We start from the raw sequence: 20294 nt of genomic DNA on the forward strand, positions 1-20294 counted from the left end.
CAGAACGACTTCCAAGTTGTTGCTGACAGAGGAACTGGGGCTTGCCTTGATTGGTGTCTCATCCAGGAGGTGACCTGTGAGCAGCCCCTAGTTATTTAAGTAATTTTTAAAAAGTGATACCAGAAGAGGCTATCTCAAACTAGGGTTTTGCTATGTGCACTGTCAATATGTAGTCAGTGTAAATATGAAGTACATGCAGAATGAAGTATGTGAAAACCGTTTTCCTGATTTCTGGGAGCTCAACATGTTTAATGAATCGGAGTCCTGTTCCAGTGGAATGGAGAGAAAATGTGCTGTCCGTCCTTTATTGGGGTTTTCTTCTCTCATTTTCCCAAGCTCCACGATGCTAAGGTGTTCTCTTGAGGAGAGAGGGGACACATAAGGGATTGCTGTGGAGTCTGCGGATTGGGGGTCTCCCCAGTTTCCGTATTAGCCCGGAAGTGAGGACCGGTACTGTGAGGATGGTGGAAGCAGATGTGCTTGGGTGTGGCCTTAGATGGGTACTGCGATGTCCTGGATTAGTCCATACTTTTAATAATTTTATATATTTGTAATTTTTTTTACTCATTCAATATTTTTATAGTTTTTCTATATATCCACAATCATTCCCTACTTCTTAAAATACAACACTTTTTTTCTTATATATTTATGTCATGTGCGTGGTCCCTGAAGTCACCGACTTTAAATTCCATACAAGAGCTTTCAAACTCTGCTGGGTGTAGGGGTGCGTGTCTTTGGTTCCAGTATCTAGGAGACAGAGGCAGGCAGATTTCTGTGAGTTTGAGTTCTAGGCCAGCGAGGGCTTCATAGATCTCTCTCAGCCTGTCTCAAACATGGCTGCTTTGACCAGTTGAGAAAGTATAGAGGGGCTGGAGAGATGGCTCAGTGGTCAAGAGCACTGACTGCTCTTCCAGAGGTCTTGAGTTCAATTCCCAGTAACCACACAGTGGCTCACAACCATCTGTAATGGGATCCGATGCCCTTTTCTGGTGTGTCTGAAGACAGCTACAGTGTACTCACATATATAAAATAAGTAAGTCTTGAGAGAGAGAGAGAGAGAGAGAGAGAGAGAGAGAGAGAGAGAGAGAGAGAGAGAATAAGAGTAGAAAGTCGAGAAAGTATCAAGTTCAGTTGCTAAGTGTGGGACCTTGGCCAGCAGCATACTTTATTAGGGACTTTTTATAGTTGGGACACTTAAAATGTTCTTTTGTAAATGTGTCTCAAAACACTGTAAGAATAGAGAGTGATTGGTTTTACTTTTGTTTTTGTTTTAAATGCTTTTGCTTATCCAAAATCAAGTAAAACAAAATGGCATTATTGTGCTTGTTCCAATTGAAGAAATTTAGTTCCGTAAACCCAAAATGATGAGAACTGCTTAGTTTCAAGAATGTAAAACAATAGATGAGCGTTTGGGTTCATCTGTCTGTCGTTAACGTTAGCAAATCCAACCCCGTTAGCAAATTCCAATCACTTCAGAAATGCATTCCTCCATGTTAGGAAGAGTTAAGAGCCTCTGATCCATATCCTGACTAGCTGTAAGAGCCTGGTGTGTTATTTAATTTAGCAAGAATAGTGTTTTATTTTCACCTAGAGACTTAATTTGTCTCGGATAGAGGCTTCTTATAGGATCCAATTTCTTTTTGAAAAATCTTCAAAATAATGGTCTTCCACAAGCCTAAAATCCCAGTACTCGGAAAGCTGAGGCAATGGGGTTTGCTATAAGTTTAAGGTCATCGTTAAAGTCACTTGTGTGCATGAGTGCATGCTTACAAGCCACTCCCATCCCTGCCCCCTTGTATGAACAGTGGATTTGGTTGCTTTGCACACCATTTCACTTTAAATGAGGCAGTCTTGCTCCAACACTTCCTCGCCGTGTTCCACAGTCACCTGCAAGTCTATTTAACCATTGTTAGCCCCAGACCTTCTGCTGAGCTGTATAATTCACCAGGAAAGGCATCAGACTGGCAATGAAAGTGATGGGAATCGGGCTCCTCACTGTTACTCTCTTGGAATTTGAAAGACGTGGCTCATTTTTAAGTTGGTATGAGAGAAAGACAGAAAACATGGCATTTTAACAAAATAGTTGGATCATTAAATAGAGGATGGGGACTTCAGATCCTGGCTGACCACATCCTGGCCATTGTGTTGCAGGGCAGGTCTGTACCCTCTCTAGGAATGATGTAAAAGGCTTGTTAAGGTTGTGACAAATCAGACAGAACAAATGTAGCAGGTAAACAGTTTGGTTTTACTTACAAAGAAATAATCACTTCATTTATTATATAAGTGTAAATTTGAAAACCATTTTATACAGAGTGTTTTAAATTAGAATAATTAAAAAATTATAGACATATTAAAACAAAACCCCCTCACAATACTGTAAAGAAAGATACACACACGCATACAAAATGACTCCCTTGGGCTGGAGAGATGGCTCAGAGGTTAAGAGGCTGCTCTTCCAGAGGTCCTGAGTTCAATTCCCAGCTACAACATGGTGGCTCATAACCATCTGTAACTAGATCTGGCGCCCTCTTGTGGCCTGCAGTCATATATGCAGGCAGAATGCTGTAGACAGAAGTAAATAAATCTTAAAAAACAAAAACTAAACACATGACTCCCATCCCCTGCAATACCTCCCCGAGGCAATTCTTTGTATCCATCCAACATCTCTTAAAATACATTTACAAATAAATATAAACCATATTTTTTAAAAAACGAGTCTGGCAGTGGTGGCACACATGTTTAATCCCAGTACCTGAGAGGCAGAGGCAAGAGGATCTCCAAATTCAAGGCTAGCCTGGTCTACAGAGTGAGTTTCAGGAGATTCAAAGACTAAGAAATCCTGTCTTTAAAAAAAACCAAAACAACAACAAAAAACAAAAAATAAACCAACCAGACAAACTTGGATCGATTCTGAAGTTTACTTCTTGAAAGAATGATTCGTGAATCTTAAATACCATTAACACAGAAGCCAGACTGGACTGCGCCATTGATAAAATTCATTTCTAAACACTCAGAGAGTACTGCACAATTCTTTATGTCTGCACCTCAGTGGTTTGGAGATGGGAGCAGAGGGAGGGACAGTGAAAGGAATGGGTGGCGGTGGGGAGCAGGAGGGAAGAAGGACACAGAGAGGGAGACTGGGTCTGTCTTCTTGTCCCCTGTCCTCCAGCCCAAGGTTGAAGGCAGGATGTGTGGTCTATTGTACACTCTCCTAGTTTCTGTCTGATCCCTGCAGCAAAGACAGGGTGTTTCACACTCTTTGGAAACTATCCTCATTTGGGATGTTGCTGCAGACTGGAAAACAAGGAAGTGCTAAAGAAACAAAGAAGTGTTAAATGAGGATTTTTGTTATGTAAACACTTTTCATCCCCCAAATGTTCAAGAACATAAACACATAGCAGAAGAACTATGAAGAGACAGAGAGACAGACAAAAACCCCTCATGACTCTTTCCTCTAGAAGTCTGTCATGGGATGATTCTGATGTAGGATGTTGTCATTATGTAGCAAGGCGGGTCCAGGATAAGGTAAAGCCTATCATTGGATGAGAAAGAAGGGTAGGCTAGGAAAAGTCTAGGAGGGAGAAAGGGAGACAGAGACAGGTGGAGGACGATTCCAATCCAGGTGGTCTAGGTCAATATTACACTGTCTAGGTGGGTGGTTTCTATCTTTATTAATAGGCAGTGAATTTATTCTGTGGATGTATTGTAGATTGAGAATTAACAGGTAAATCTGATTGTTGTGTTACAATTTGTTGAGTGGCTGGAACCAGAGAGTTCCCGGCTGGTCAGGGCTGGTCAGGGCTGGTCAGGGCTGGCCAGGGCTGGCCAGGTTGATTAGCAATGGGAGCAGAGAGACCGCTGGGGCTAGAAGATAGCTAGGCTAACATGGCATGGTGCCACACTGGAACCAGCCACCGCTGAGATAAATTAAAGTTAGTTCTATATCACCCTATGGTGACAGAATTAACACCAGGTAGCAACCGCCCAAGTCTGAGAGTACCAGGAGCCCAGCGTGGAGTGGGAACTCGTGGGAACCAGTTCCACCACTTTATTTAATTTTTACCACAACATTCTGAAAATACATTGAAATTAAAACTACTGAAGTGAAAATGATCGGTTTCTGTTACCTAGTAGTTGATATTTATTTATCTGTTCATTTGTTTATTGTGAGGGTGTCTCTATAAAGCCCAGACTTGCCAGGAACTTACAATGCAGCCCAGGCTGACTTCACACTTGCTGTGACCCTGCAGTCACAGATTGCAGAGTTGTGGGAGTCTACCCAGAGTTGTGCTACCGTACTCAGATCTCCCCGAGTTGGTATGTAACTGTATTTCTAGATTCGGCTCAGTGGTAATAGGGAGACTTTTGGGTGCTGTTTCATACTCAAGGATAGCAATCCCATGACAGATGCTCAGTAAACTGTAAAGACTCTATCTTAGTAGTCAACCACTGGGCAACCCATAGAAATAAAATTTAAAAACAAGTAAACAGGGGTTGGGGATTTAGCTCAGTGGTAGATCACTTGCCTAGCAAGCGCAAGGCCCTGGGTTCGGTCCTCAGCTCCTGGAAAAAAAAAAAAAACCAACAAGCAAACAACTTTCACTATAAACAGTCAGCCTTCTGTCTGGATCTCTACTCTCCTGAAACTATGGCATGTCCACATGAGAGAGCCTGTGTATAGTGATTTGCTTGTACCTTTGTGTCTAAGAGCCCAGTAAACAATGAGGAAAAGATGTGGTGATTTAGGGAACCTCTGAACAATGCACACCACTAAGCTGTGAACCAGAATAAGACATTGACTTAAATATAACTCCATATGGATTACATTTTTTTAACACAGCATACAGCCCTACATAGTGACACCCACTTATAATGCCATCACTCATGAAGCTAAGATAGAAAGATTGAAGCTGGCATGAGCAGCGTAGATCCTGTCTTGTAACAAACAAACATTGCAAATTAATATGTATTTCTGTTTCAGCTCTGTGAATAGGGAAGCCTCCCAGGAGGTGCCCACCAAATATAAATGAGCATTGTCTGGTACTAGGAGGACTTTTTACTTTTCTATTCATAGAATTTGTGAAGTGGTAAGGTTATGAATGGCTGTGGTGGGTAGCCTTAATTGTTGTGGTTTGTATAAGAAGTTTCCTTAGTCTCACAAATGTGAACACTTGGTCCCTAGGAGGTGGAAAAGCTTGGAGAAGGTCTTTTGGGAGGTACGGCCTCAGGGAAGGAAGTTTGTCACTGGGGCGAGCTGAGAGCTTACAGCCTTTGCCCACTTCCAGTTTGCCCCTAGTGCATGCATTAGCTGTCATGCCTCCCCAGCCATTATGGACTCCCTTCTGGAACTATAAGCTTAAACACATGCTTTCTTTTATAAGTTCCTTTTGATGACAATGGAAATAGAAATGTAATAATACAATCAGCAACTTGACACAACCCAAAATGACTTGGAAAGAAAGTCCCACCTGCCCACCCCAACCCCCCAAACAGGGTTTCTCTCTGTACAAACTCTGGCTGTCCTGGAACTCACTCTGTAGACCAGGTTGGCCTCTTCGAACTCAGACGTCCCCCTGCCTCTGCTTCCTGAGTGCTGGAATTAAAGGCCTGTACCATTACTGCCCAACAGGAAGAGTCTTAATGGAGGACTGTTTAGATTGGATGGCTAAGACTCTTTCTCATTGGGAATGGTTTCAGAAGGAAGTGGGTTTTAACTTTGTGAGGTTGGTGTCACCTCTAGTCTTGTTGAGGTGATATTGTGTTCTATAGTAAATGAAATTAGTTCTCTTATGAGTCTTGATAGGCTGTTTGTCAACATTGGACTCCAATCACTTCCAGGATTAGAAGACAACTTTGACTGTGTTGTTCTTCAAGGTTGTCAGATAACTACTTCCTCCCTGGTAGTTTGTCTTGTTGCCGTGTCTTCAGCTTGACCTGGCCTTTCATTGTCCGGCAGCTATACCCTCCCTACCATGGTATACCTTCCCCAACACAGTATACCCTCACCCACATGGTGCACCCTCCCCCACATGGTATAACCTCCCCCACATGGTACACCCTCCCCCACATGGTGTACCCTCCCCAACACAGTACACCCTCCCCCACGTGGTGTACCCTCCCTACCACACCAGGTACAGTCTCCCTCCACCTGAACTTTTTTCTTTTCTTTCTGGTAGTGTTAGGGATCGAGCCCAGGACCTTGTGCACACTGAATAAAAGCTCTATCACTGAGACACATACATAGATCCCCAGCCATCTAAGACTTGTTCAAAGTTAACACCATTAAAAAGTTCTTGAACACCCTAACCTCTCCATTCTCAGCTCCACCTTCTGTAGGGAGAGTTTACAGGTGGATGTATTTGCACACAATGAAAGAATAACAGAAGTCAAGGTTTGCCAACAATACAGACTAAATACTTTATTAGGTTCCAAAATGAGAAAATGGTAGCGTTCACCTATTTTAGTATAAATCTACCACCCTCCGCAAAGAGCCTGCCTTAGCATCTACAGCGCCCCAGTCGTGGTAGCGCCGGTACTCTTGAGGCCTCAGCAGATACTGCCGGCCTCGGTAGTTAGGCATCTCATAGAGGACCCAGCAGCCCTCTAGCACGTGCAGCGAGCGCACCTCACTGAGGTGGAAGCGGTCCTGGATGCAGGAGCAGTCTTCACTCAGCTCCATCATGACGCCTTTGTGATCTTCTTTCTCATACAGACGCATCCTGTGGGAACCTGTCTGCTTGGGTCACACAAAGAAAGATGAGAAAAGAGCAGTTGAGTCTCTTCCAGAACTCACCCAAGCTAAACAACGGGTGAGGCAGGGGGCTGTTGGAGTAAGATCTGAGCCTGCGAGATTTTGGAGAGCTATTCATGGATGGGTCTCCTGCTCGCATTAGAGACGCCCAGGTTTCTTTTCATTTAGAACAGTGGTTCTCAATCTATAGGTCCAATGACCTGTTTACAGTGATGGCTTAAGACCATCGGAAAACACGGGTATCTATATTATGATACACGACAGTAGCAAAATTACAGTTAGGAAGTAGCAACAAAAGGAATTTTATGGCTAGGGGTCACCACAACATAAGGAACTTTTTTAAACGGTTGTGGCATTAGGAGAGTTGAGAACCCACTGATCTAGGAGGTGGGACTTATAAGATATTACAAGTGAATTTGAGCATATCAAAAATTAAAATATCTTAATTCACAATTTCTTATATTCATTCTAAGCTGTATGTTGGAGGGTATACAAATACATATTTTAACTAGTATTTTTTTAGTTATATATATTTTTATACATAAAAATATATAATTTTTATATATAAAATAGGATTTTTTACTTATATATATTTTTGTTTTTTGAGAATTTCATATCATTTCCATCTGTCCCATTCTGTTTATTTTATAACCTAGATTACCATCAAACTTAAAATACTTTTGTCTCAGCTTCCTGGACCCTAGGAATCCAGGCTATCACTATGCCTGGCTAAAGTGGAGTTCTGAAAAATCACACACTTCTGTGGAAAGTTAATTTAAATAACCGCTTATAATGAGAACTGAGCCGATCTTCAAAACTAAGGAAAATTATCATTTGAGTTCTGCCCGTACAGTTTCTGATCTCCGTACTTTTCAATGTTTTCTACTCCACAATAAAGTTTAATTAACTCCCTTACCAGGAATCCCTTTATTAAATACATAAAAATCAATCTGATGAGTGTAATTACCCTCTCATTCCCAACTAGTTTTGTTTTATATCCCTGCATAAGATTACATTCGTTGGGACAACTTTTGATTAATCTAATGGTAGCAAAGAAAATTAAAAAAAAACAAAACAAAAAACAACTGGACCTTCTGAAAGTGGATTCTTCCTTATAATTCTGTTTTCCTGCCTGTATTCTCTTAGACTTAGGCAGGCATTTGAGGACCACTTAACACTTAGATACTCAGAAAAAACAAACAAACAAACAAACAGACAGACAGACAGACAGACAAACAAACCCTATTCTCTGGATCAGTAAAACAGTGAGGACCCCTCGGCAGCAAGAAATGAAATCAAACAGGACTCACATGGGGGATGAGGCGGCAGGAGCGAATGGAGTCGCTGAAACCCATCCACTGCTGGTAGTCAGGGTAGTCCCCGCGTCGCAGGAAGTACTGGTGGCCCTGGTAGTTGGGGCGCTCATAGAGCATCCAGCAGCCACTGTCCACGCGGACGGAGTTGCAGCGGCTGAAGTAGGTCTGCAGGTTGGGGCAGTCGCTGCTGCACTCATAGCAGCGGCCCTGGAAGCCTCGGTCCTCGTAGAAGGTGATCTGTAAAGGAAGAGCAATTCTGAATGAGATCTTTTGCTCCTTGGGTCAAGGCGGTTCAGTCTGACTTTTCGTTTAGTTTGCGTTCTGCTCACCTTCCCCATGGCTGGCTGACCCGTGGTGAGTTCAGTGTCCAGGCAGAGCGGGGCCGGTCTATATAGCAGGAGGGTTGTTGCTGTGTTAGCGGAACTGCACAAAAGGGGCCCTCCGGGCTGAGGGAATTTCATGGATGGCTTTTACGGGCTGCATTCAGTGGCGGTGACTGTAGATTCGCCTGGTTCTCTAGTGTGTTCCAACGCTGCCCTGGATGAGCTAGCTGGTCAGAGTTGCTTTATTCCGATTCTTACCGTTTTTTAAATTTATCAGCACATCAGCCTGAACTTTTGACCTGAAGTCCACGTCCCTACATTTTGATTCCATTATACTTGGTAAATCTGGGAGGAATCTGCGCATTCGTAGAAGTATCCCCAGAATTGAGAATGCTGGAATTCTTCGAATACTGCAGCGACTAGTGCAACAGAGACCAGGCGATCTTATTCCTCTTCCCCCTGCTTTTCTTTACAGGGTTTGCTTGTTCAGTACAGGACACAAACCTAGATTTGGATCTTGGCTTTTCCAGGCTATGTTGAGCTGATACTCTAGGACCTAAGCTAGCTTCCACCTTGGTGGTTTCACAGTACGTGAGTCAAAATCCGTCCCTGGTAACCAGCTTGAGTTAAGAACAAAGGAAAAAATTTCTATGGTTGTGAGGCCCAAGACCGTCAAAGATGTACGAAAGTACGAATTACTTGCTTCCAAGGCCAGGGAAGACGTATACCTCCTGTGTCAGAGTCACCTGATCCAGCGCCTCTGCCTAGGACCTGCTATTCAGCTGTTAGATATAAACAGTCTTAATAAGTCCCCTCAGACAAGGTTATTCAAAGTGATTTTGTTTGAACAAAGACAAACCTACAGCCACCCAGAGGCTGCTGAGCACTGTACTGTCCTTGTGGGCCCAAATGACTAACCGTCACTTTAAAATACTTTTTAGCTATTTGTTTATCAAATACAATGTCTCATAGATGCCAGCAGAGCCTTGCTAATAAACACACATACACACACACTCACACACACACACTTACACACACACACTCACACACATCACGTACACACCACACACACTCACACATATCACATACACACAACACACACACTCACACACATCACATACTCATACATACACACTCACATATATCACATACACACCACACACACACTCACACACACACACACACTCACACACACAGACAACACTAATCAGACTTAGTGGATTAGGACAAACACACACACACACTCACACACACACACACTCACACACTCACACACATCACGTACACACCACACACACTCACACACATCACATACTCATACATACACACTCACATATATCACATACACACCACACACACACTCACACACTCACACACATCACACACACTCACACACATCACATACACACCACACACACCACACACTCACACATACACACACACATCACACACTCACACATACACACTCACACATATCACATACACACCACACACACTCACACACATCACATACTCATACATACACACTCACATATATCACATACACACCACACACACTCACACACATCACATACTCATACATACACACATATATCACATACACACCACACACACTCACACACACACACATCACACACACACTCACACACACTCACACATACACACACATTACACACTCACATACACACTCACACATATCACATACACACCACACACACTCACACACCACACACACTCACACATACACACTCACACATATATCACATTCATACATACACACACACCACACACAAATGTAGACACCATGAACACACATACACACACACACCACACACACATACATCACACCCACACATCCATACACATCACACACATACACACATATACACACACCACACACACACACAAGCACACACATACATCACACACACATCCATACACACCACACACACACACACACACACACACATATCACACCACCCTCCAAGCCCAGCACCAAACTGTTACACTGTTACTTCTTTATTTACAGTTTTGTCCCCCACCCCCAGCCCCCGCGCCCTAGGGTCTCATTAAGCAAGCCCTGAACATACTGCAGTCCTCCTGCCTCAGCCACTTCGGTTCTGTGATTACAGGTGTGCATAGCCAACTCTGGCAAATTTCTGAGCTTTTTTTTTCTCTTGTTTTCTTTCTTCCCTCTCTCCCTCCTTTCCTCTCCCTTTCACCTCTACTCCTGTCTCTCTCTTCCTGTGTATGGCAGTGGTAGGGATTGAACCCAAGACCTTATTCATACATGGGCTTCTCCACCCAGACCTCCACTGTTTTAGACCTCTCTCAAACCACACTAGCAAGGTATACATTCGAGACACAGCTCTTCTAAAGTCAGCTATTGGAAAACATCCCCATTTCCTCAGGATATGTGTTTTCCCTGGAAGCAGCAAGTCTTAAACTTAATTTGCTTACAGGTAGGCAGTTCCTAGAGATGTTTAGCTAATAGACATTAACGTTCCTTAACCAGACTACATGTATACCATTTTTGGCACACTACTTGGTGCAGATGAACACTGGTAATATTAATGACATTGACAGTAGCATTAGAGTGACATTATTAAGGATGATGTCAGCCTGCTTCCTGACCAAAGGTTAAGTGTTCTCAAAAGGTTCCTGAAACCTTCACTTCTATAGAGCTATTTTGTGGTTAAAAAAAAAAAAGATAAGATTTAGAATAAACATTAGGAATCTTGTCAGGGGGGCTGGGAGTGGCAGTGCATGCCTTTAATCCCCTGAACTTGGCATAGGAAGATGGATCTCTGTGCATTAAAGGCCAGCTTGGACTACATGGTGAATTCCAGGACAGCCAGAGCTATGTAGAGAGACCTGTCTCAAAGAAGAAAAAAAAGACAAAAAGAAGAAGAAAAAGGAGAAAGAGGAGGAGGAGGAGAAGGAAGAAAAGAAGGAGGAGGAGGAAAAGAAGAAGGAGGAGAAGGAGAAGGAGAAGGAGAAGGAGAAGGAGAAGGAGAAGGAGAAGGAGAAGGAGAAGGAGAAGAAGAAGAAGAAGAAGAAGAAGAAGAAGAAGAAGAAGAAGAAGAAGAAGAAGAAGAAGAAGAAGAAATAATCTTGTTAGTTTATAAACTACTGTGTGTAATAATTACAGTGCTTGTAAAAATACATATTTCTGGGCCCTAAGAAGATTCTACCTCATTAAATGAAGACAAGAATCTTAGCATCTGCATGTTTTAACCAGGACTAGATAATTCTTGGACTAAACTTTGAAGATCCTGTCAGTGAGAAACACCTGCTCACCTGTGTGTCTCTCAGCACTGTTCACAGTAGCCAAAGTATGGAAGCAGTTTGAACACCCCTTAGGAGATGAATGAATGAAGAAATGTGGCATGCCTACTTAAGGAAGGAAGAATGAAATGATGTTGCTTGCAAAGAAATGGATGGAACCAGAGATCTTTGTATTAAATAAAATTTACAGACTCACAAAGATAAATATCATACACTACTCTCGTATAGGGAAACTTTATTTCTAAAATAATCTGACGTGGTAACAAAAGGGGATCAGTAGGGGTGGGTAGGACAGATATAGGTAAAGTCAGGGATAAATATGATATAAGTACAATGGTGCAATGATAAACTGGTGTGAAAATGTCACAATGAAATCCATTCTGTGATATGCTAACTAAAATTATTAACAAATAAATCCTTCAGTTTCTTGTAAGTCTTCAGTTTCGATTTAAAAATTGTTTTAAGATAGTGATGGTGCACACCTTTAATCCCAGACTTGGGAGGCATAGGCAGGCAAATCTCTGTGAGTTTGAGACTAGCCTGGTCTACAGAACGAAATCCAGGACAGCTAGGGATACACGGAGATACCCTGTCTCAACCCCCTCCCCCCAAAAAAAACTTTCTAAAATTTGCTTTAATACAAAGTCTTTCTTTTTTTTATTGGTTATTTCTTTATTTACATTTCAAATGTTATTCCCTTTCCCAGTTTCCTGGACATAAGCCCCCTATTCCATCCCTCCCTTCTTCTATAAGGGTGTTCCCCTCCCCATCCAACCCTCCCTCCCCATTCCCCACCCCCTGACATTCCCCTACACTGGGGGTCCAACCTTGATAGCACCAAGAACTTCTTCCATTGGTGCCCATCAAGGCTATTCTCTGCTACATATGCAGCTGGAGCCCTGGGTCTGTCCATGTATAGTCTTTGGATAATGGTTTAGTCCCTGGGAGCTCTGGTTGGTTGACACTGTTATGCTTATGGGGTTGCAAACCCCATCAGCTCCTTCAATCCTTTCTCTAACTTCTCCAATGGAGGTCCCATTCTCAGTTTAATGGTTTGCGGCTAGCATTCACCTCTGTATATGACACGCTATGCAAAGTCTTTCTGTATAGCCAAGGTCAGATTTAAATTTGATATGTGGTATGGACTGGCCTCGAACTCGTGATCTTCCTGTCTCATCTTCCCAAGTGCTGGAATTATGGGCTGTACCAACTTACCTGGCCCATTCCTTTATTTTTCTTTAAAAACTTCACAGATAAGGTCTTGCTCACAACTTATTAAGATTCTCGGTCCCCAGCTCCGAAAAAAAGAACCAAAAAAAAAAAAAAGATTCTCTTTATTATTTTAACTAGTATTGCTAATTCTTTCAGATAGATTTCACTATAACTCTTTCACATGTGTACATATTCTATTTTTTTTTTTTTTTGGTTCTTTTTTTTGGAGCTGGGGACCGAACCCAGGGCCTTGCGCTTCCTAGGTAAGCGCTCTACCACTGAGCTAAATCCCCAGCCCCGTATTCTATTTTGATCATACTCACCGCCTTACACTCTTATCTCCCTCACACTCTTACTACTCCCTTTCTTAATTAGTCTCCCCAACTGTGGTGGTTTGAATAGGAAAACCCTCACAGATGCATGTGGCTATACGGAATGGCACTATTAGGAGCCATGACCTTATTGAAGGAGGTGTGTCACTGTTGGGGGGCTTTGAGGTCTTATATACTCAAGTTATGCCCAGTGTGGCCCGCAGTTTCTTTCTGCTGCCTTCAGATCAAGATGTAGAACTCTCAGCTCTGTCTCCAGCACCGTGTCTGCCTGCATGCTGCCATGCTTCCCATCAGGACAATAATGGACCGAACCTCTGAAAGTGTAAGCCAGCTCCAATGAAATGTTTTCCTTTATAAGAGGTGCCATGGTCATAGTGTTTCTTTGTGGCAATAAAACTCTGAGACACCAATGCTTTCTTCTGTCTGTGTGTGTTGTTCACTATGACTCCATGAGTTGCATTTGGGTGTTTACAGAAGCATGGGTGAGGGGTCGTTTGCAGGAGCATGTATACTTATCAGTACCTATCCCACTGATGAAAATGCCTCTCCTTCCAACAGTGTCCATCACCAAGGTATAAGTTCTTGGGGGTAGAACCTGTGACTTCCTCCCAGCTCCACCTTAGGAAGCCAGCTCCATACAGGTGGCCATAGCTGCTATGAGTTCAGGGGTGCAGTGGCCATGCCGTTCCCAGCAGTTGATATTCCACACAGTTCTCTACCTTCTTCTGTGCTGTTTCCTGAGCCTTGTGTGAATGGGGTGATATACATGTTCAGTTTTTGGCTAAACATTAGACTATCATTTAATCTGTCACATTGACCACGTGTGAATCTCAGCCATCTTCACAGCCTACTGAAAAGCAGAAAGCAAAAACAAACTGTCAAGGAATTTTAATCCAATAACATGGCTGCTCTGGCAAGGGATCACGTCCAAAGACCTTCTAGGTCTGTGTGATCTGGCTGGAATGACACACCTTTAATCCCTCTGGCTGGAATATAGACATGACTTTATGAGTCAAGCCAGTCTGATCTACAGAGTGAGTTCTGGGACAGCCAAGACTATATAGAGAAACCCTATCTCAAAAAAAAAAAAAAAATCAAAGAAGGAGGAAGAGGAGGGGGAGGACGGGAGGAAGTGGAGAAGTAGTAGTAGTAGTTGTTAGTTTGGGTATAGTACCTTCCCTAAGCCATTCTCCATTGGTGACCTTTTCTTTTTGTTGTGTGAGAACACCTATCTCTTTTTCTGTATTCCACAGAAGAGAGCAGAGAATTTTCACGAACAATGACTCCAAGAGAAAGATGCAGGGATGATGATCATAACGGTCCACACCTTTGACCCCAGCACTTGGAAGCAAAGGCAGGCAGATCTCTGAGTTTGAGGCCAGCCTGGTCTACATAGTGAGTTCCAGGACAGCCAGGACTGTGTAAAGAGACACAATCTCAAAAATACCACCACTTTCCAAAAAGAAAAAGGCTAAGGGAGGTTTCGTTTTGTTTGTTGTTTTTGTTGTTTCGTTGCATTTCACTCGAGGTATTTACTAATAATTTCGTTGGCTCAGGTGCAATCTTTCTGCCTCCCAAGCAAATAGTGGGAAAATAACAGGCAAGCCTCTTCTGCCATCCTCGCTCATGCTTGGTGTGTTAGTGGTGGTGAACAGAGACTTGAATATATCCCAGAGTGGATTCTAACAGATAAACTGATGTTGGGAGTTAAAGGTTAAAGAACTAGGGTTAATATTTATATGCAACATTTTATAAGGTATTTACTGACTAAATATGTATTCACATAAAATTTATAATTGTATGCCCCAGTTTTCTCAGAACAGTTCTTTGACCAGAATTATAGAAGATTATTAATAGGAAGGTCCTTAACTCTCTAAAGTAAACAAATTTTATGTGCCGATTATATGCTTACTGTATCTATACAGTGCTTAGGTATTGAACATGAAGTTTCCAAAGATATGAAATGACAGGAGTCCCAAAAGAAATAAGCATCCTTGTGTACACAGATAAGTACCACGATGAGGGGAACAAGGACGGAAAGGAGGCAGGCCTGCTAATACCTACAGACCACAGGCCATCGAACAAAGTACTTTTTGCTTTTTCTAATATTCGGGGTTGAGTTTATGGCCTTACTCATGTTAAATAAATGCTCTCTGTTGAGCCACACCCTCAAAAGCAGGGGTCATCTAGCGTTAAATTTCTATAATTGCCCTGCTTTATTATAAGCTTACACTCATACCCCGGAACCTCTATAACAAAAACAGTTGTGTGCATTGAAGCCACATGTGAGAGCTGGGTCAGGGGTCATTGGAGAACGAGTTCTCCATCTGGGTCAGGGTGGCCCATGGGAAAATCAGCACTCGTGGGAGAGTGTGAGCGCCCATCCAGTGTTGAGGCAGGAGACTCTGGGCTAGGGCGAAGCATGGGCCACACAATCCTTTTCCCGGTCATGTCTGTGTAGGAAAGGGTGGTTGTATAAAGTTCCCACTCCAGGCAAGACATTTGAGCCAACTTATTAACCTCTCAAAGGATGGGGCAATCTGATGCATTTTGACCTAAACTCATCAGACTTATTTTATGAGCCTTACAAGAAACAGCCCTGTAACTTCATTTACTAAATGCAGGTCATTTTTGTCACATTTTACTCAGTTACCTCTTTTCTAGGACCCGTAAGAAAAACCAGGTTTTAGTACTGGTCATGGTTTGGCTTATCCTTAATTTTTTTTCCATTGCATTTTTATTTATTTGTGGGAGGGTTGGGGGGAGGCGGTCAATCAAAAAACCAATCTTGGGAGAATTGACACTCTCCTTCTGTGAGGGTCTTGGGGATCAAACATGGGACACTCAGACTTGGGACAGGCATCTTTACCTGCTAAATCCTGTCACCAGGCCAGCTGTGACTTTTCTTGATAACTTAAACTTAAGGTCCTTAACCTTACATATGTAGTCATTAGAATACCCAGAATGCTATTTCCCCGTATAGGAAGTTCCTTCCCATCTCTGCTTAAGAGATTAAAAGAAAGGCAGGACTCTTGTGGTGCCAGAATCATAAGCTACATATTTTATTAGTTTCTAGAGGAGAAAAGTAGAGTCTCAAAATGCCTCAGTAAAAATCCATGACTCTTCTAAAAGAGCCAACTTTGGCGTTTGCAGCCCCCCAGTCAAGATATCTCCTGTACTCTCCCGGCCTCAGCAGGTACTGGCGCCCTCTGTAGCTAGGCATCTCATAGAGGACCCAGCAGCCCTCCATTACATTGAGGGAGTGAATCTCGCTGAGGTGGAAGCGATCCTGAAGAGAGAGACAGTCGTCTGTGATCTCTGACATTTGTCCTCTGAAGTCATCTCTTTCGTAGATCCTCATTCTGTAAGTGCCCGAGTGCTGGGGTGGGGGAGTGAGGGTGGGGGCAGACAGAAGAAGAAAAGCAAATGAGCACAAAGATGTTTCCTGTCCCGACACCTCCAGCCTCAAAATCCCAAGTCCAAGTTTGCGTTCAGGACAAGCATGTTACAGAGTACGGAAGTCTCTATTCCTAAAGCTTAGGGTGTCTCTTGAAGACTCTAGGGTGTCAATGGCCAATTGAGAAACAGCCCTCAGGCCTCTCCATGCCTACCTACCCATCCATAAGTCCCTGGCAATTAAAAGTTGCTTAAAATAAAGATCATCACACTTAATCTAAAAATAATTAAAAAATAAAACCCATACCATCTCAGTGCTGAGACAGCCCTTTGCAGGGGAGGAAATCTAAAAGTTACCAGGAAGGTAGCATTTTGATTTATCTCCCTTGTTGACAAGGTATCAACCTTCAGCGATTTTTTTCTGCAAAACAAGTGTATTGGTTCACATATCTACAATTCAGAAGGCTGAGCCCCTGTGATAAATTAGGTGCTGTGTTTCCTTCTTTCTCTTTCCAAGCCTCAGTTTCGGTTCAAATCGGCTTTTCCCTGGCTTCCTGCCTGTAGGCTGACCCTTCCTGTCAGGGGCAACTCTCCATGGTGAAGTTACATTCCTGTGATTTCCGTGGCACTGTGTCTCATGTCTCCCACACTCTACCTGCCTAGGATGCTACCTATGGCCATCTCCAGAAAGCATGAGTCTGGGACTTTAGCTTTAGATCTGGCCTTTGCGCTGGGGTATTCCTCCAAGCGAGCCCATGGGCACTGTCCACTACAAATGAATGAAAAGCAGAAGGTGGGAAAAGCAAGCAGAAAGAAACGCAAGGCCAAGCAAGGCAACACGTTTTTAGATGAGATCAGGGTGGTCTGAACTATACAAAGTGGGTAGCTCAGGCTGGCCTTGAACTCTTGCTGCTATCTCTTCAGCATATCCTACCCAACCAACGCATTTTAAAACACCGACATAGTAGTACATTATATTTTTAGATTAAGAAACATTGAATTTCTGACTAGAAGTGGTTTGGAATGAACTAAGGACTATATATATGCAGGGAATTTATATGTTAAGCAAATGATAAATGCACTGTCTTCGATATCCTGTTTTTAAAATTACTCTCTGGTGTTTGAATTCTTGATGGCCTATAAATATAAAAAGGTGGATGTGAGTTTTCTAAGAAACTCAACACCACGTTCCTGAGAAATGATATACCACTGAACACACATACTGTCAGACCCACTCTCTGCTCTAATTGAAACGACTTGGTTTAAGATGATTTTTTTAAAGGTAATTTGTGTTTCCAGAGACCAATAATGAGGACAGAGCCAAACTCACTTGGGGGATGAGGCGGCAGGAGCGAATGGAGTCGCTGAAACCCATCCACTGCTGGTAGTCAGGGTAGTCCCCGCGTCGCAGGAAGTACTGGTGGCCCTGGTAGTTGGGGCGCTCATAGAGCATCCAGCAGCCACTGTCCACGCGGACGGAGTTGCAGCGGCTGAAGTAGGTCTGCAGGTTGGGGCAGTCGCTGCTGCACTCATAGCAGCGGCCCTGGAAGCCTCGGTCCTCGAAGAAGGTGATCTGTAAGGGCAGAGGGGACCAGACAAATAATTGATTTCTGCCAGCAAGGATGCTGCTTGAGGGCAAAGGTCAGGGTTCCGGGACTTACCTTTCCCATCTCGCTGATAGTAAGAGATGCCCTGGGAGCTGTGAGGCTCTAGGGGAGCGCCTCTGGTATATATAGCTGTCATGACTGCTGCCTCCACAGGAAATCACACAAAAGGGCCCATTCCAGTGAGTAAGGGGATTTGCAAGCTCGGAGAGCTCTCTCCCTCCCTCTGCTCATTGGAGTTGGCTGAATGGTTTACTCTCATTCTTTCTGGTAGGTTCGGGTTGCTCTAATTCACTAAAGCTGTTGTGTTGTTGCTACCAATGAGAAAAGTCTTTGCTCTTGTTTTGCAAAAGAACGAGCGAAGCTCTAATTCTATGCGTTTACTTTATAGCTTACTCGGCTTAACGGACTTCTCAAAGCAAATCTGATTTAGCAACTGCACGTGCTTCGGATTTTGGTTGTATGCTTTAAACTTTTTTTTAAAGCGAAAACTTAAACAGTAAGGAATCTCGAGTAAGAGAGATCAGGGAGATTTAATCTGAGGAAATATTCTGAAAAGCATAAAGTTTAGTTCAAATTCAAGATTCTATGATTATTAATGTTTGCTGGGGGACGGTCTGAAACAATTGTTAGCTGCAGTTTGTGATGTCTCTTCTCCACCCTTGCACCTAGAACAGAGTTTCAATGCACATGAAGACCTTGTTATGGCCCTGACTGGGGGAAAAGAACAGCTATTCTTATGCTTCCTCCACTTTTAAATCTTCCTTCTGCTGATGCCTGTCCAGGATCCGTCCCTCTTTCAAATGTCCAAAGGTGTGGGTTTTTTTTCTTTTTCTTTTTTGTTTGTTTGTTTCTTTGTTTTGTTTTTGTCAGGAGCTATCATCAAAATAGTAATAAGGATCCAGACAGAAACTTTCCTAGCACCCACCACTAACTTTCTCAGACTTCGGATAATGGGTACTATCCGGCAAGATTTGGGCATGGGAGGTGGAGCGTGGAGGGTGGGTGGAGTGGGGGGTGGGAGGAGTGTGGAGGGTTCCTTGACAGTGTGCCTTATACATGTATTGTGGGAACCATGGGGGCCCCTGGTCGACGTCAAAGTGACAGTTTTCAGGGCAGTGCTGAGTTTATTTGCTATTTTAAGAAAATATGATTCTTTCACAAATGAGTACTGACATTTTCACAAATTAAGGATTTGCAGAAGTGCAAAACAATGCATCTTTTCGTTGTCTTTGGGGAAATATGGTGATTACTCACAAGCATATACTATTTATTTAGCATATAAGTTTACTGTCTACCCTTCAGGGCAACAAATACCTGTGAGATGTATGTGGATGCCAGCAAGGGTGAATGGAAAGGACCTAGGTAGTCAAGTTACCACCAAGAGGCTGGTGGACTTCCTCAAAAGCAGAGAGCACACTAAGGTGCGTGACTCTTCTGCCTTTCAGGTGGACAGGACGATGCATAATGGTAATGGCTGAATTAATGTTGTCGGGAGCAGTTAGGCACAGCCTTCCCCTGAGCTGCCACGGATGTGACATTTTTGAGTACTTTGTTCCAATAGTTCTGTCACTTGCTTGGGTGGTTTAGCATTTTCTCGTTGTGGAAGCACTGTGAGAGGCAGCAGTGTGTGGCAGGGTCATACTGTGTAGCTATGTCTGTAGCTCCATGCATGTACCTCTACCCCAGACCTTCTTACTCCAGATCTCTCCCTTTCTTGGCCCCGAATCAACTAGCCAAGTGACTCACCACGCTCAGTGACTCCTTTTAAGCCCTGGGCTCACACACAAAGTGGGTGAATGACCAGCTAGCTTTGTTTTGTTTTGTTTTAAGAAAAAAATAAATAAATAAAATATTTTAAAGTTATTTACTTTGTCAGTTTTTGGGTTTAGGGTTTTTTGTTGTTTTCAAGAAAAAAAAACAAGTATTTTAAATAGTTGTTCATTTTATTATTTTATGAGTGTTTGCCTGCAGATACGTATGCATACCATATGCATACCTTTTGCCTACAGGGATCAAAAGAGGGCTTTGGATCCTTTGGGACTGCAGTTACAGATGGCCATGAGCTGCCA

General features: G+C 43.1%; 2 protein-coding genes across 3 annotated transcripts; both read right to left on the reverse strand.

Moving 5' to 3' along the window:
• Positions 1-6386: 6386 nt before the first annotated feature.
• Crygc (crystallin, gamma C) lies at positions 6387-8432 on the reverse strand. Of its 2 annotated transcripts, none has more exon segments than NM_001081660.2 (3): positions 6387-6733; positions 8062-8304; positions 8397-8432. In NM_001081660.2, coding segments are annotated over 3 exon segments (525 nt in total). In that variant the 5' UTR covers positions 8406-8432; the 3' UTR covers positions 6387-6460.
• Positions 8433-16260: 7828 nt separating this feature from the next.
• Positions 16261-18321, reverse strand: Crygb (crystallin, gamma B). Its single transcript, NM_001109875.2, is given in 3 exon segments — positions 16261-16601; positions 17949-18191; positions 18280-18321. Coding segments are annotated over 3 exon segments (528 nt in total). The 5' UTR covers positions 18289-18321; the 3' UTR covers positions 16261-16325.
• Positions 18322-20294: the final 1973 nt, after the last annotated feature.

This window comes from Rattus norvegicus, chromosome 9, assembly GCF_021556685.1.
Source record: "Rattus norvegicus strain SHRSP/BbbUtx chromosome 9, alternate assembly SHRSP_T2T, whole genome shotgun sequence".
Classification (NCBI taxonomy): Eukaryota; Metazoa; Chordata; class Mammalia; order Rodentia; family Muridae; genus Rattus; species Rattus norvegicus.